The following is an 18,259-nucleotide window of genomic DNA, read 5'->3' on the forward strand; positions in this document are numbered from 1 at the left end:
AAGTCTGACTGAAATGTGGCTTTGAAATCGCATGAGTTCAGACGAAGTTGCACAATTTCAAAGCCTTGTTCAGTGTGAACGAGGGCTAATAGTTGTCCTGTGGACAGATTCTCCCACCTGAGCTGTGGATCTCTGCAGCTCCCCCCAGAGTTGCCATGGACCTCTTGGTTGCTTCTCTGATTAAGGCTGTCCTTACCCAGCCTGTCAGTTAAGGTGGACAGCCATGTCTTGGTAGGTTTGAAGTTGTGCCTTACTCCATTTTCGGATGACGGATTAAACAGTGTTCAGTGAGATGTTCAAAGCTTGAGCTTTTTTTATAACCTAACTCTGCTATTAACATCTTCACAACTTTATCCCTGATCTGTCTGATGTGTTCCTTGGCCTTGATGATGATGCTTTTTGTTCACTAAGGTTCTCTACCAAACCTCTGAGACCCCATTCACACAGGGGCAACACGACTTGCCGGTCGCCTCAGCGAGGCGACCTGCAAACGAATGGCCGGGCGACTTGCAAAACAACTTCTGCATAGAAGTCTATGCAAGTCGCCCCAAGTCGCCCCCGAAGTCGTACAGGAACCTTTTTCTAAGTCGGAGCGACTTGCGTCGCTCCCCTTAGAACGGCTCCATAGTACAGAACGGGAGGCGACTTGTCAGGCGACTAGGTCACCTGACAAGTCGTCCCTGTGTGAATGGGGTCTTAGGGCTTTGCAGAACAGCTGTATTTATACTGAGATTAAATTGCACACAGACACTATTTACAAATTAGGTGACTTCCGAAGGCAATTGCTTCCACTAGATTTTAGTTAGGGGTATCAGAGTAAAGGGAGCTAAATACAAATGCACGCCATGCTTTTCAGATGTTTATTTGTTGAACATTTTTAAAAAAACATTTATCATTTTCCTTCCACTTCGCAATTATGTGCCACTTTGTGTTAGTCTATTACATAAAATCCCAGTAAAATACATTTAGGTTTTTGGTTGTAACATGACAAAATGTGGAAAAGTTCAAGGGGTATGAATACTTTTTCAAGGCACTGTATGATCTATTTAATGGCAATATCACGGATAGGGTAGATGTGTCACCTGTGTGTGTTGCAAAAATTCACATCATAAATTTTAGCCACATACACATTAGTGTGAATACTATATCCAGCAAGTAAATGTGCATCAGAAAATTGTTTAGCTCCAAGAACGTGGCAGTAGTCATGGTCAGCCACAGCATCCCTTAGTTTGGCTTGGTTTCTATAGCTCAGCTTAATGTATAGAGACATCAACCTCAGAACAAAAATAAACTTGATAATACAATACACAGTTAAACCCACCTGGTTGGAGGTTACCTCATTACATACCAGGCCAGAACACTCTTATACAGCTAGGAAAGTACCAGAAGCAATGTAGTAAAGTCCAATACAAGCTTTTACGAAAAGACCTAATCAATTACAGCCAACTTGCTCCAGGCGTTTAAAGAGATCCCCTTCATTGGTGATTGTAAAAGAAGAGCATAATCTGGACAAATAATTTAGGATGGCCCCAGAGGGTAGATTACAGTGGCAGTAACTGAGCAAAGTATCTGTTCCAGAAGCTAGTTTAGACTGATATTGCTGTCTTAAAACAAAACCTCACGTCTAACCAAAAACTTCCAGTTAAAAGAATTAACTACTCTAAACGATTCAGCACCCCACACCATCCTGTACCTTTCAGGCCAGAACACTGGAAAGCAGCTGAAAATATTATCGCATTGCCCTTGGTAACAACAGGGCTACAGGTAATACTCTGTATTCTCTTAAAGGAAAAATGTCACTCTTCCAGTCAAAGTTTCAGAATCCCTTCCCCCCACCTTTGGTGCTTTGTTATGCTGTATTATATACTTACAAGCCCAGCTCTGTATTCTCACACCACTCTCCTATTTCTGGTGCTGCCCCATGCCCTCATCTTCCTTTTTTTACATCACAGGGAGCCGCCTGACTCTTTCTTGGTCTTGCTACCGGCTCCCCAATGACATGGTGCTAGATCTCACACATGTGCAGACAGAGATCTGGTGCTGTGTCTTTGTTTACATATTCTGTGAATGGAGGATAGAAATACCTGCTGGAATATCAACATCACATATCCCAAGACGCATTATTTTCCTTCATCGCTAGAACAATATGAAAACCGTCACAGCACCAGATCTCTATGTGTTTGTGTTATCTGGCACCACCTCTGTTTACATACTATTCTATGAGTGAAGGAAGTAATGCCCCTTGGGATATGTGAGATAGGTAACCAAAAGGTAGCTGGCTGGGGAGCCAGCAGAAAGAAGGGAGAAAAAAAGTGAATAAAGAATTACAAAAAAAGTCAGTGTTTTTAACTGTGGAGGAGGGATTAGCTTGGTAAAATGTTTTATTTTTCAGGTAAAGGTCCGTTTTAAGGTTTATATAGGTGGAGCAGCGCAAAATCATAGTGATGGTTTCACCATTTTCACATGTTGCCAGGAAAGTCTCCTATCTGGCCTTCTTTACGTGGGGAGATGTCATGCTCACCCAGTGCAGGGCTGTCTTTTCCTGGCACAGGGATTCACAGATTTTGCTTACGTCCCCATGCTGGCGTCCCATTGACATCTATTGGGATATGCTTCTGCATGGACGCAGCCGTTGTCTTCTAATATGAGATACGGGGACCACAAACTCACCCTGTGCATCTACGTGTCTCGGTAGAGAACAATGGGGTGCTGGCACGAGGCTGCATGCAATACCCATGCATCCCCTTGCCAGGAAAAGATGACCCTGCATGGGACGCGCATGTCATTGCCCCGTGTAAACAGGGCCAGAAAGTAGGCTTTTCTGGGAGAAGATTGCCCTGCATTGGGGGCACATGAAGCCTCTCTCTAGTCGTCCCCCCCCCCCCCCCCCATATCAATTATCATGTCTGCTTATGTTGTTTCTGCAGCATAATACATATGTATTTGCACTGATGGGATTATGATGGAGAATAAAAACCACTGCCTTGATGTATACAATTTTCCTGAAATAATGAAAATGTAAACCCTTTGATGCTTAGAGAAAAAGAACAAGTGTGATTTCTACCTTCCCTGCTTCTAATGGGATACATTATGTTTGTTTGTCTGCTGGGAAATGTTAAGGGTCCCTCCTGGGTAGTTAATGCCTAGGCTGAAGCACTGTGCCTGCTATCAGTCAGTTGGCAGTTCCTAAGAGCTGCTCTTAGCACAGTACCGCTTGACCCTTTATGGCTCGCTCTTGTAGAGAAAAAAAAATGCTCAGCCACAGGCTGCCCTAGGGCTCTCTGCTTTGCTTTGCTGTTTGCTTATTTATTTCTTTATTTTTGCCCATTTTTCAGTAGTCTTTGTGTCTGTATTTTTCAGGGTCACAGGTGGAGAGCTGTTTGAAGACATTGTAGCGAGAGAATACTACAGTGAGGCAGATGCCAGGTAAGAATAAATCCTTCACATTCTGAAGTCTGAGAAGTCGTTTCTCTGTCATCTTCCTGCCTTTCAAGGGAAAATCTTTTGCCTCTGAGGCATGATGCCTATGGAAAATATCAACTCACTGTCGTTATTATTACTCTGTGAGCCCGCTTGTTGCAGTGACATAAGCATTCCTATGAGGAATGGGTTTGTGGAGTGTTATCTCATTCTCAGGGATAAGAATGCATCCATCCTTCACTGGCCATCACTTATTGTCATGCTATGGTGTATACTGGTGATATACGTGACTAACAGGGGGGGGGGGGGGGATAATTTTTTAAAATTTTTCTTTTTTTGCCATGTAGTGTTCCAATATTTTTTATTGTTTTAAAGAAAATTAATACAATGTGGACATTGTAAGACGTTGTACAGAGTGTTATAAGCATGACAATACATAAAAAAAAAAAAAAAAAGAAAAAATATCATGAATGATTTGTGCTTATTTATCTTAAATAACAATGCTAATAAGAAGCATATATTTGAATTTCTAGTATGATGAAAAATACTAGTTAAACGGATATTCTAGAAAATAATATAATATAATGTGATATTATATTATTGTCCCCCTAGGAGACCCCCATTGGGACCTCTTTTGTCTCCTAGGGGTAAGGTTTAGATTTAATGGAATTGGGTAACTAAAGTTTATGTTATACTGAATTTTTATATAAAGATGAGAAAATGATCGAGTAACTGTTTTGACTCGGTACTATATCAAGACTAGTGTAGTTAATAGTGTTTTTTATCAAGAGAACTTTTTCTACTCAGAAATTTTCTGTCATAGGAATTTTTCAGCACCTGTCCATTGTTCCCATGGTAACCATAGCTTTTTTTCTTTTGTTAACCGGTTTGCACTTGAAGCCATGATTAGTTCATAGCTATAATGGGTGTTTACTAATTCGAGTGTGTGTTCCATTGAAGGAATATTATCAGATTTCCACAGTCTAGTTATGCTAAGTCTTGCTGCCATTAGAATATGTGTTGTTACATGTCTGAATGTTTGTGGTATGGAGTCTATATTTAGGTTTAAAATCGCTAAATCGGGTGATAGAGGAATATGTTGTGATGTGATGTCCCTTAGTATTCTGAAGATACTTTCCCAGTAGTTTTGGAGGCGATTGCAGTGCCAGAAAATGTGCATTATATCGCCTTTATCTGAGTTGCATCTCCAACATAAATTTGGGGCGTTTTTATTAAACAAGGCTAATTTTGTTGGGGTTATATACCATCGGAGAGATATTTTTTGGGCTAGTTCCCATAGAGCAGAGCATTTAGTTGCTTTATATATTGTTTGTAATGCCTGTTGCCATTGGTGGTCCGTGTAAATTTGCCCTAAGTCCTTTTCCCAATGTATGTGGGGAGGAGCTTTAGTGAATCTCCGTTTTTGATGTAGAATGTTGTAGAATATAGATATCCCTTTTGTAGTTGGTGATGGATCAGTTAAGAAATGCCAGGCCTTTGGGTGTATTGTGTATAGTGGGATATGTATTTTATCAAGGCAGTGTTTTACTCTAAAATATGTAAAAAGATCAGTTTTGGGTATATTATATTCTTGTAGTAGAAGAGAGAAGGGTTTTGGTTTTGAGTTTTGGAATAGGTCTTGGATGGATTTTATTCCCTGATAGGACCATTTGGATAGTAATAAGTCTGGTGATAGATGGTGTAGGGCTTCGATAGGGATAGGGATTGGAGGGTTTTTAGGGTAGGTTTGGCTAGATTGGGCTAAGATTTTCCATGCAGTGGCTGCTGTTTTCATAGTGGGTGGTAATGCTAACGGTATTTGTGAACCTAAGGGAGTGCTCATTAACCACCATTGCAGATTTGGGCGAATAAGTGTTGAGTTTTCTATTTTTCCCCATAATGTATTAGGCTCTGTGTGAAACCACTCTTTAAGTTGGTCTAGTATTGATGCTTGATAGTAATCATTAAAATCAATGGTGCCTGATCCTCCCGCTGATTTGTGTTTCATGAGTATCGAGTGTGCGCTTCTAGGTTTTTTATTTTTCCAAATGCATTTATTGAGTACTGTTTGGAGAGACTTAAAAAAGTATTTTGGTATGGGGATGGGGAGGGTTCTAAACAAGTAGAGGATTTGTGGTAGGTGGATCATTTTGAATGCTGCGAGTCTCCCTGACCATGATAGTTCTATCTTTGTTATTTTTTGGCATTCTATTCGTAATTTGTCAAGTAGTGGTTTAAAATTGGTTGAAAAGAGGTGTTTAACTGATCTTGTAAGAAGTATCCCTAGGTATGGTATGTTTTTATCTGACCATGTAAAGGGGTATTGGTTTTGTAATAAATTTTTGGTTGTGGCGTCCATTTTAAGATCTAAGATGTGTGATTTAGACGTGTTCACTTTGTAGTAAGAAACTTGTCCGAACCATTCTAAAATTTTTTGGGTTTCTGCTAGTGAAGATGTTGGATTTGTGAGAATCAGAATCACATCGTCCGCGAATAGATTGATCTTGTGAGAGATTTTGCCTACTGTTAAGCCTGTAATTAGGGGGTTGGAGCGAATGTGTTCCGCCAAGGGTTCCATCATTAGGTTGAATATAATTGGCGATAAAGGACACCCTTGGCGTGTGCCGTTTGATATGTCAAACGGTTGTGAAAGCATATCTGCTGTGTATACTCGTGCTGATGGGTTGGAGTATAATGCCATGATGGCTCTGAGTATGTGTTCTCTGAAACCAAATTTTTGGAGTACTTTTTGGAGATAGGTCCAATGAACCCTATCGAACGCCTTCTCTGCATCTAATGAAAGCAGCAGAGAAGGCGTTCCGCTGGATTCGGCATAGTGTATCAAGTCTATCATGCGTCTTGTGGCATCCGGTGCTTGTCTGCCCTTAATGAATCCTGACTGGTCTTTGTTTATGAGATCTGGCATGAACTTCATTAAACGTTTGGCAATGGTTTTGGCGTAAATTTTAATGTCTATGTTAAGTAATGATATGGGACGAAAGTTTTGAGGGGATGATGGTTCTTTACCTGGTTTTGGTAGTGTTATAATAATAGCATTCAGTGTTTCTTTATTAAACTGTGAAGAGGAGGCAGCGTTATTGAAAAGTTGTGTTAAGTATGGGGTTAATTGATTGGCGAATTTCTTATAGTATTCTCCAGACAGACCGTCTGGTCCAGGAGCTTTCCCTGTAGGTAGTGAGTTTATTGAGTCTAGGATTTCAGGTTCAGTGAAAGGTTCATTTAGAGAGGATAGTTGTGATTCTGTAAGTGTAGGGAGTGTAATTTGCTGTAAGAATGTATTAATGTCTTCTTCTGAGGGATGAAATGTTGAGGTGTCTTTTTTAATATTATATAAATCGCTATAGTAGGTACTGAAAGCGTTGGCAATATCCTGGGGGTTAGTCAGTGGTTCCTTAGTGTGGGGATGGATTAGGTGTGTGATTTTAGTTTTAGATCTTTTCCCTTTGAGGCGTTGTGCTAATTTTTTACCCGCTTTGTTTGATGTGGAGTAAGAGTTAGCTTTGATTTTACGTTGTATGTGTTCGAAAGAATGGAGGAGGAGCATCCTCAATTCCTGTCTCAGGTTCATAAGTTGGGCCAGGTAGGTAGGGCGTGGGTCATTTTTGTGTAAGGCTTCAATATTGGCAATTTGTGAGATAATGTTGTCTAAACGCTGCGTCCTCTTCTTTTTATTAATAGAGCTTAGTTTGATTAAGGTACCCCGGATGACAGCCTTGTGTGCACTCCACACCACAGCAGGATCGGACACAGAACCATCATTAAGATGGAAGTAATCAGTGAGATGTTCTTTGATGGTTTGAGAGTATTGTGGATGTTGTATTATGTAGTTGTTGGCACGCCAGAGGAAAGTATTCCGCTGGGGATTGGTGTCTGTTATGGTAATTGTGATTGGAGCGTGGTCCGACCATGCTATGGTGTGGATTACAGAAGCACTTATATTTTGTAAAAGCCATTTGTCTGTGAGGAACATATCGATCCTCGAGTATGATTTATGATGTGGTGAAAAATAAGTATAGTCTTTTTCAGAGCCATGGTAACATCTCCAAACATCAAACAGATCATGTGTTGCTAGGAATTGCTTCAAAGGGGATTCTCTTCTTTTTGCTGCCGATGTTGTATCCATATGAATGTCTGTGACCAAATTGAAGTCTCCACATATAAGTAAGTGGCCCTGGCGGACCTTGTTGGCTTTGTGAAGGACAGATCTTAAAAATTTCATTTGTTGAGAATTGGGGGCATACACATTCAGTATTGTGTATGTGGTTTTGTTTATGGTACAAATTAGGATTATGTATCTCCCATTGGGGTCAGAGATACATTGAAGTAGGTGGAATTCTACATCCTTTTTTATCGCTATTAGAACTCCTCTTTTTTTGGTAGAATAGGTAGCGTGATAGATTTGAGGAAACTTGCTGTTGGTGCAAAGTGTTGTGGAAGAGGGCAGTAGATGTGTTTCTTGAATGCATAAAATGTCACTTTGCATTTTCTCTGCTGTGAGCCATAGAGAGTGACGTTTTGCTGGGTGGTTTAGGCCCTTGGCATTAAGGGATAGAATGTTAAGTGGCATTGCTAGATGTTGGCGTGTAGATTTTTATAGTTACTTACTGTTAGATGGTCCGGTTGCTTTTCCTTATTATTCTTTTATATTTCTTTTTTTTTTTTTTTTTTTTTTTTTTTTTTTTTTTTTCTTTTATTGGTGGTTGATGTTGCTTGCAGACGTGGAACTGTTGGTGGCTGTGGTCTTTGGTGATGTGGGTTCGATGCTATGGTAGAGAGTAGCAGTTCAGTTTACTTTAGTTACCTGTAGTACTGCATAGAAAGGGAGGGAAGAAGAAATTAAGAAAACACCAAGAAAACGTATAACACTTTCTCCTTCTTCCCCCTTAGTTATGTAAAAATTTGAACAGAACAAAATAAAATAGTAAGGCGGCGTGAAAAAGGCTGGTTTCAGCTGAGCCGCTATGGGGGTAAAAACAGTTCGTACTGAGATGACTGCACTAAACAATCGAACAAACGCAGCGTTCAGTGAGAGAGAACTTAGTTAACAGTGTTGTTGGCCCACCTGGGCTTGGGTTCATGTTTTGTTTGGGAGATCTTTTGTTCCTTGGTTGCGGCGTGATTGTGGTGATTTGCGTTGCTGTAGAGGTGGATTTTCATTTTTGGGTGCTTCTATTATGATGCCCCATTCGTACAGAAGGCGCATGCCTTTTTGTAGATCATTAATTGTATGGGTGGATCCATTCTTGGTTATGAGGAGGGTTGCCGGGTATCGCCATTTATACAGGATTTTATGGTTATTGAGCCCCTTAGTGATAGAATTCAGGTTCCTCCTGAGTTGTAGCGTGTATTTGGATAGATCTGGGAAGATCTGGATACCCTCAAACGGTCTTGGTAGTGGTGATTTGGATCTGGCTTCAATCATCAGTTTTTCTTTTATGTGATAAAAGTGTATACGCATGAGTATATCTCTGGGTATTGAGGCTGCCAGATGTGAGGGTTTCGCTATTCTGTGGATCCTGTCTATGATGATGTCTCTTGGGGATGTATCTGGTAGGATGGTGTGAATGAGATCTTTAGCGAACTTGGGAAGGTCTGCTGGTGGGATGTTCTCCGGGACCCCGCGTAATTTAACATTATTCCGCCTTGAGCGGTCTTCTAAATCGGCCAGCTTGGCGCGGACCCATTCCTGCTCTTCCTTGATTTCATCGTGTGCATCAATTAGGTCATTTACTGTGGTTGTGCATTCGCTCATGCCTCTTTCAATGTTAGATACTCTGTTCCCCATGTGCTGCATGTCAGTGGAGATTTTACGGAACATTGATGACAAGTCTGTCATCAGTGATGTCTGTAAAGACATGAGCATGTCTTTTAAAGTAGTGTCAATTACAGGTTGGCCTGATGTGGGGAAGGATGCCATAGAGCTGTGTAGGGCCTGGCCGGATTGCATGGGAGTGAAAGCCTGGGGCTCTGTTAGGGCAGTGGGAGGCCTCTGGTATGATGCATCCATCCGCATCCTGGCTTTGGCAGGGCTGCTGGTAAGGGGATCAGTACCTGTGTCTGGTGCAGGATACACTCTCTCTTCTGAGGGTCCTATTTCTCCCTGTGGGTCATCAGGGAGATCTGTATAAGCCTCGTTTGCTGTGGATAGGCCGCCGCCATCTTGCCAGTCCCTGTCCTCCGGAGGGAACATGAAGGATGTCAGCTTCTTGGGCCTGTGTTCTCCCATCCTCTTGCGGGACATCGTCGGCGGTGGGGTGATGGTTCACTGGCACAAATCTGGTGGCGATTGAGTGTCTGTAGCGGGCTCTATTCGCTCCGGTGTCTCTCTTCACTGCAGAGCTGTGGAGCTAAGCGTCCATCTTCAGTGACGGTAGGCCACGCCCCCTTTTTTTTGCCATGTATACGTCAGCTGGTATCGGGCGATTCCTAAGAAAATAAATGTGTTGGGAATGCACAGAGCAGAAAAATGGTTGACCACTTGCACAAAAGTGATAGTGTGGTCTTAAAGTGATTGTAAAGTCAGAAGGTTTTTATCTTAATGCATTAAGATAAAAAACCTGTATGCAGCAGCCGCCCCAGCACCCCCTAATATATACCTGAGCCTATACTTATCCAGGTCCATGAGTTCCTCGGCCGTCCGCTGTTGTCAATTAAAGTCAGCCAATCGGGAGAGAGAGGGGGCAGGGTGGAGCCAGGGCTCCGTGTCTGAATGGACACAGGGAGCGGTGACTCGGCTTGGGTGCCCCTGTAGCAAGCTGCTTGCTGTGGAGGCACTGAGAAGGAGGGAGGGGCCAGGAGCACCGAAGAGGGACCCGAGAAGAGGAGGATCTGGGCTGCTCTGTGCAAATCCATTTCACAGAGCAGGTAAGAATAACATGTTTGTTATTTTTAGAAAAAAAAAAAAAAGACTTTACAATCACTTTAAGGTATCCAAAGTTTTTGCAAAATTACTTTGAAATTCATTGCTTTTAGAAAAACACATCTGTCTGTTGGCATACTCAGATCTGGGGTCAGGGCTACTAGCAGATACAATTATTTATAACCTTAAAGTATAACTAAAGGCAAAACTTTTTTTTTTTTTTAGTTTTGCATAGAGTGGAGATGGATTAGACCTTCTGTCATTTTTCATTTCTGTCTGTGCCCCCGTTAGGGAGATTCATCCTCTCTATTTGTCCTGTTTACCATTATCATTTAGACCTCATGCACACTGGACGTTATAATAGCGTTATAAAAACGCTAGTAGCTTTGCAGCGGGGTTGTTAGCTTTTTTCAATGGATCAAAAACGTAAAACGCTGGTGAGCCGTGTTTTGGATCGTTTATCTGCATTTTTTTACATTAGAGCGTTTCTACAGCTGAAAACAGCTGAAAAACTACTCTCAGAACCCACTAGTTTTTGTTTTTTTGTTTTTTTTTTTGTTTTTTTTTTTTGTTTTTACAGCCAAAAACTGCTGATAACAGCCTATGTGTGCATGGACATATAGGATAACATGATGTAGAGTTTGACTGTAGAAAAAAACATCTGAAGCCAAAAACAGCTGCTGTAAAAACATCCAAAAATGTCCAGTGTGCATTAGGCCTGAAAGTGAAAGAAAATTCCAAATTTTGGGTTGTCCCAGAAAAGTAATAGCGAGGAATTCTTCCAATGGGGACTTTAGTTCTGGTGACCTGGGGGTCCCCAAGATATTCCCTTAATTTGCAGGGATTTACTCTTACTCCCTGTTTGGCTATGGTACAGGAAGTGAAGACAAATCTCCACAATCCAAAATGAAAAAAAAAAAAAATTCACATGCTTACAAGTATGAACAGTGAAATATATTCAGTAAAAAAAAACTACTATTTTTAATGACACCCTTAATGCTCGGCATGTCTAGAATAAACACAAGATCTCAATTGTGATACCTGGTCCCAATAAATACTCCAAATTTAAAGTCTAGTTAGAAGATCTGATTTCAGAGACTGCTACCAGTATCTGGTTCAGTCACTATTACAATTTCTTACATAGTTATGCCCTGCCATTGAGCATAGACAGCATCACAGGCATGCCACGTGACTTCCAACTGTTGATCCCCACTCAGCTCTGTCACAGGCATCACCATCTCATACTGTCTGTCAACATTGACAGAGTCTGCACCCTACATAGCTGTATTAAAGCATTGGGGAAATTGCACCTCTGTATGGCATGGGACTATCCTCACTTAGCCTATCTAAAATACTTAAAATGCTAGTTTTGCATGATGGAGCTGATGCTTTAAATGCTAGCTTTTCGGAATCTACAGCTCTTTCAAAGGTCGCTTATTTGTATTCTAAAATGGCCCAGTCATGGCCCTGTCATTGCAGCAGTATTGTAGAGATTGGCAGCTCATGGAGGTAATAATACAGCACATGTGGACCACTTATAGAAGTCAGCGATTACAAAAAGTGTAGCTGCTGACTTTTAATAATCAGATATTCGCTTGTCCCACGGTCCAGCAATGCAGGTGAACGAAGCCCCGCTCCTCTCCCCCTCCTCTCCTCGGCGCCGGCATTGTGACTGTGGGCCCCCGGCTGTGGCTTCACTTCTTCTGGGACCTGGAATGTGTCCCAGAAGATTGCAGGGAGGGGGGAGAGGTGAACTTCCTTCCGGCTCCCCTGAGCCCCTGGAGGAAGTGGGAGCTGGATGCCTCTAAAAAGGGTATCCCCCCCCCCAAAATGTCATGCCAAATGTGGCATGTCGGGGGTCACCATTTTTGGGTGAAACTCCACTTTAAGGAGAAGCCTGAGGATGCTCCCTCACATCAAACTGTATTTTTTTTTTTATATTGTCAATTAGCTAGTGCAACAAGTTTAGGTGCCTCCCCTATTCAAGTGTAATAGAGCCCATTCCATGTCAACCATTAAAGGGTAAGTTTACTTTTATTAAAGATGATCCATACACTACACTAGCAGCCCTGGAGCCTGTAAGCATCATAATGCTCACAGTGGAGAACGGTTATTGGTTAACTCAGCCACTTTATTCTGAGACACAGTTCCACAAGAAGCCTCCAGAATAGATTTTCATTGGTCAGCACAATCATGTGGCCCCGGTGACCAGTGGCAGCTCGCCATTGTGAGGCTTACAGGCTACAGAGATGCTAGTGCAGTTTACAGATTATTTTCTGTAAAAGTAGACTTGCTCTTTAAACCGCAAAAAAAAAAAACCCTGCAAATTTAGAGCATAATGTGCTGGTATGCATTGCATACTAGCACATTATGAAAGACTTACCTTAAAACAAAGGCCTCCATTAGCACGCTGTTACAGCTGACAAGGCTTCCATCTTCACCTGGTCTTCCTTCTGGGTTTGTGGGCTCCGGCCATATGAATGGCTGAGCTGCGATGAAATCACTCCCGCGCATGCGTGTGGGAGTCACGGCCACAGCACAGCTATCTCAGTGGACGGCATGTCTACCCCTGAGAGCGCAGTGCGCATGCACAGATGACACCACCAGCTGCTACTAAAGTAAATATCTCCTAAATGGTGCATGTTTATGGGGATATTTACTCTACCTACAATTAAGCCTTATTATAGGCTTACCTTTACGTATAAATAAATGAGCAGAGTTTACTACCGCTTTAAAGGTTAGAAGTCACAACCTGTAGATAAGTTCAGAGATTGATCTTAAGATAGCCATAAGTATTAGATTACAGTTGTACAATCTCAGTGCAGTCTAATAGTGAATGTGGATTTTGTTTGGGAAAGTCTGTTCACTCCCGAATTGAATGTTAAAACAAAAGTTTTTTTAAGTACTTTCAAATTACATTTATTGTGTCATCGAATATCCTGATGTAAAGTTTCTGTACAAATGTTCATATGAAAATCTACCAATGCATGGCCAATGTAAGGGTAGCTTACTATAGTCCATGGAACTGAATTGTACTTGCACCTTGGAAGCTGATCAAATTACACCGGATCTTTGCTGGGTTTATTCTGCCTATAAAATTGATCTTAGCACTGTTCATAGCACCTATGTAGTCAGAAGGATGATGAAATCCTATAGGGCAACTTTTTTTTTTCTTTTTTTTGCAATCTGTTTTTTTTTTTAGCACTCTTGGTGTTAAAGGAAATATGTATTGGGGAAGTATGAAAACTGTGGTTCTCTGCCCGTCATACTGATCCGTTACATTCAGTGCTTTCACTAGGAACAAGCTTGCAGGTTAGGGGTGCTGCCTTTTTGATATGCATTGTTGTTTGAAGTCGGTGTCTCAGAAATTATCGAATCCATAGACAGCCAAGCAACTAGCATTTACAGCAATGACATCCTCTATTTCTTTCAGTACAGAGTTGTTTTTTTTTTTTTTAATTACACCTTTGAGGAACAGGCACAGAAAAATCAGCACACATACAATAGAGTAGAACTTGTGAAATCTGCTATGCTGTAACATGTAGGAAGGAAATAATTGGGCATAGAGTTATATATTTGCATGGATTTGGCATATGCTAAAACACTAACATATTTCTAAGCACACATACATACTGACTTTGCCAATAAAATACCATCTGGAAGCAAAAGCAAAATGTGCCTTTGGCTGCCAGCTTGTGAAATGCCTTGCATGTGTTTAGATTTGGATTTTTTTTTTATGTCCTTTTTATGAGGATGCTCATAGCTAAAATTAGTCTCGCTATCCTCCCTGATTGCACTTTGCGCTGTCACTGGTCATGTTTTTTCTAGTAAGACATTTTTACGCCTCTTTCTTTGCATAGCTTTCCCAAATTTTAACATCTATCTAGGCAGCTGTATTGCATCGTCTTGCCCATGCGTAGGTGTAACAGTGCAGCATAAAAGATTGAAGTGGAGCTCCAGGCAAACAGATAAATACAGGGTTGAAATACATGTATGTTTACTGTTTTTCCTGAGAAAGGAATTTAGATTTTTTCCCCAGCCATTCTTGGGATTTGCACATCTCTGCTAGTCAATAGGATCTCTTTGCTACTTAGTGTATAGCATTACTCCTTCCTGGGTCAGCGCTATAAGAAAATGAAGAAGGGAAATTGCCGAAAGAGGAAGAGAAGTTGCCTAAAGCAGAAGTTCAACTTGGAATTACTCGATAGAACATTAAATAGCCATATAACACACGTACCTTGATAAATGCATAGCACCATGTTTGATTTTTGTCCATGCTTCGGTTGTCCAACAATCCGCATTCAAAACTGACAGCCATTTATCAGTGACCCCATGCACCTTATGGCTGCTGTCACACATTTTATGTTAAGGGGCATGCTGATGGGCACATTTTGTTGTGCCCATCAGAGTGAACCTTACATTAAATGTGCCCAACAGCGTGCCCCTTAACATAAAATGTGCCCATCAGTGTGCCCCTTAACATAAAATGTGCCCGCCAGCGTGCCCCTTAACATAAAATGTGCCCATCAGCGTGCCCCTTAACATAAAATGTGCCCATCAGCGTGCCCCTTAACATAAAATGTGCCCATCAGCGTGCCCCTTAACATAAAATGTGCCCATCAGCGTGCCCCTTAACATAAAATGTGCCCATCAGCATGCCCCTTAACATAAAATGTGCCCATCAGCGTGCCCCTTAACATAAAATAAGGGGCATCCTGATGGGTACATTTAATGTAAGGTTCACTCTGATGGGCACAACAAAATGGGCACTCTGGGTATATTTACGTTAAGGGGCATGCTAATGGGCACATTCTGTTTTGCCCATCAGAGTGAACCTTAGCATAAAATAAGGGGCATTCTGATGGGAACATTTTATGTTGAGGGGCACACTGATGGACACAACAAAATATGCCCATTAGCATGCCCCTTAATGTAAATGTACCCATCAGTGCCCCTTAACATAAAATAAGAAGCTTGCTGATGGGAACACCTGATGTAAGGTGGCACTGTGATGGGGACGCCTGATGTAAAGGGGCACTCTGATGGGCACACCTGATGTAATGGAGACACTTGATGTAAAGAGGCACTCTGACAGGACCTAATGTAAGAGGGCACTCTGGGGACAAATGATGTAAGGGGGCACACTGATGGGAGACACCAGATGTAAGGGGGCCTTCTGATGAAGAAACCTGATGTAAGAGGGTACTCTGACGGGAATACTTGATGTAAGGAGGCACTCTGATGGGGACACCTGATCTAAAATGATTCTCTGATTGTGGCAACTGATGAATGGGTGTAGTCTGATGGGAACACCCAATGTAATGAATTACTCTGGTAGGAGCACCTGATGTAAGGGGGAACACTATTGGGGACATCTACATTTACAGAGTATTACCAGAGTGTGTGGAGGAAACGGTAAGGAAAGCGCCAGACAGCTTGGCTTGTGCCAAAAAAGGAAAGTAGACACGTATAATCTTTCATGGCAAAGACTTGTTATGTGGACCTCGGCCGAAAGTACCGGACCTCCTTGAATTTTTATTCACCACCCCTGCACTACAGTGATGTGAATGGGTCCTTGAAGAGGAGTTCCAGTCTGTAAAAATAAAATAAATTAAGTCAGCAGCTACAAATACTGTAGCTGCTGACTTTTAATATACAGACACTTACCTGTCCAGGAGTCCCACGATATCAGCACCCCTAGCCGATTCGTCAATCGGCTTTGGGTGCAAGTGCTGGCATCTGTATTAGGGGAAACAGGAAGTGAAGCTTTGCAGCTTCACGGCCTGTTTCCTCCTGAGCATAAGGGAGTCGCGCTGCGCTTTTTGAATGGTCTCGCCGTCTACTGGGACCTGTGTGTGTCCCTGAAGGCAGCGGGGGGGGGGGGGGCGGGGGAGGAGGAGGAGGAGCCGGTAATGTCGCAGATTGCCATGTGGCAAACTTACCCGGAACTGGGAGCGGGTACCTGTCAAAACTAGGTACCCACTCCTCCCCCAAAAAAGTGCCAAATGTGGCAGTGAAGGGGGGTGCAAACAAGCGGAGCTTCCCCTTTTGGGTGGAGCTCTAGTTTAAAGTTGTGTTTTTTTTCCTTAAACAGCACAAGTAATGTTACTTAATGAGAATTGTCCCTTGTGGTGCTGATTGCAAATTTAATTGAAAATCCTCTGACCCGGCCCCCCCAGCACCTTACTGCTGCAGCCATAATCTTTTGGTGCCGTGGGGGTTAATATGGGCCTAGCTACCTGTAACATGCACTTGTCAAGAGTGCTGACTGTTCTCACCCTTTCTGCTCACCACCTCTGTTCACAGAAGCTGTACTATAGCTTTGATGAATGAAACACAATCTGTAAATGAAAGGTCCGCTTTTTCTATAGGTCGCGTTATCTTTATAAAAGCTATAGTACAGCTGCTGTGAATGGAGGAGGTGGGTTGCAAGGACAGATAGTCGGAACTCTTGATGAGTGCATATGGCAGGTCTCTGGACTTGTACTTACCCCTGCAGCAGTGAAAGATTACCGCTTCTGGAGGAGGGAGGACCAGAGGACTGAAGATTTCAACTAAAACCTTAACCGGCAGCAGAAGGGTCACTTTTCATTTATTGTGAGTAACATCTTTTGTGCTGATTTTATTTAACCACTTAAGGACTAGCCTCATTTTGGATTTTAGGTGTTTACATGTTTAAAACAGGTTTTTTTGCTAGAAAATAACTTAGAACCCCCAAACATTATATATTGTTTTTTTTCTAACACCCTAGAGAATAAAATGGCAGTCATTGCAATACTTTTTTTCGCACCGTATTTGCGCAGCGGTGTTCTAAGCGCACTTTTTTAGGAAAAAATTCACTTTTTTGAATAAAAAAATAAGACAACAGTAAAGTTAGCCCAATTTTTTTTTTATATTGTGAAATATAATGTTATGCCAAGTAAATTGATACCCAACATGTCACACTTCAATATTGCGCACGCTCGTGGAATGGCATCAAACTTTTACCCTTAAAAATCTCCATAGGCGACGTTTAAAAAATTCTGCAGGTTGCATGTTTTGCGTTACCTCACATGTGTGGTTTGACCACCGTTTTCATATGCGGGCGCTACTCACGTATGCGTTCGCTTCTGCGCGCGAGCTCGTCGGGACAAGGCGCTTTAAAATTTTTTTTTTTCTTATTTATTTTACTTTATTTTAATTATTTTTTCACTGTTTAAAAAAAAAAAAATTTGGATCACTTTTATTCCTATTACAGGGAATGTAAACATCCCTTGTAATAGGAAAAAGTATGACAGGTCCTCTTAAATATGAGATCTGGGGTCAAAAAGTCCTCAGATCTCATATTTACACTAAAATGCAAAAAAAAAAAAAAAGTTGTTTAAAAAAAAATGACAAAAAAAAATGCCTTTAAGACATATGGGCGGAGCTGACGTTATGACGTCGCTTCCGCCGTCCTATGGTATGGAGACGGGTAGGCACCATCTAAGCCTCACTCTTCTCCATATCTCCATACCAAGGAACTGACAGGCCCCGATCTCCTCCGCCGCTACCGACAGCTCCGGTGGGCGCGGGAGAGCGGCGGGAGGGGGGTGGCACCTCTCCCGCCGCCGATAACGTTGATCTCGCGGTGAATCCGCCGCAGAGACCACCATTATTGGAAACACGACCGGCTCCTGTAAAGATGGATACCTCGGTTGTGGCAGCAGCTGCTGCCGTACCTGAGATATCCCTCTTCAAAGTGCCAACGTATATGTACAGGAGCCGGTCGGTAAGTGGTTAAAAAAACCAAAAATGAACAACATTTAAAGTGGATGTAAACCCACTCTCATCCTTTCTAAACTAAACTGCATATTCTGTGGGTGGGTCTGTTGTCCGGAGCTCGGTGGGTGGAATTGTGATGTCAGACTCCCCGCCCACCTCTACACTCCCCTTGCCAAATGCATTTTCTCCTGTGTATTTCTTACACTGAACTTCTGC

At 42.1% G+C, this 18,259-nt stretch overlaps 1 protein-coding gene across 30 annotated transcripts in view; it reads left to right on the forward strand.

The window, feature by feature from the left end:
• CAMK2G (calcium/calmodulin dependent protein kinase II gamma) overlaps window positions 1-18,259 on the forward strand; it is a 409,422-nt gene that overhangs the window by 263,130 nt on the left and 128,033 nt on the right. For all 30 annotated transcript variants that reach the window (XM_073596628.1, XM_073596634.1, XM_073596638.1 and 27 more), the window contains exon 5: window positions 3,361-3,426. In XM_073596628.1, coding sequence (XP_073452729.1) covers window positions 3,361-3,426 — 66 coding nt within the window. The remainder of the gene's footprint in view (window positions 1-3,360; window positions 3,427-18,259) is intronic.

The sequence above is a fragment of the Aquarana catesbeiana genome, linkage group LG08 (assembly GCF_042186555.1).
Source record: "Aquarana catesbeiana isolate 2022-GZ linkage group LG08, ASM4218655v1, whole genome shotgun sequence".
Taxonomy (NCBI): Eukaryota; Metazoa; Chordata; class Amphibia; order Anura; family Ranidae; genus Aquarana; species Aquarana catesbeiana.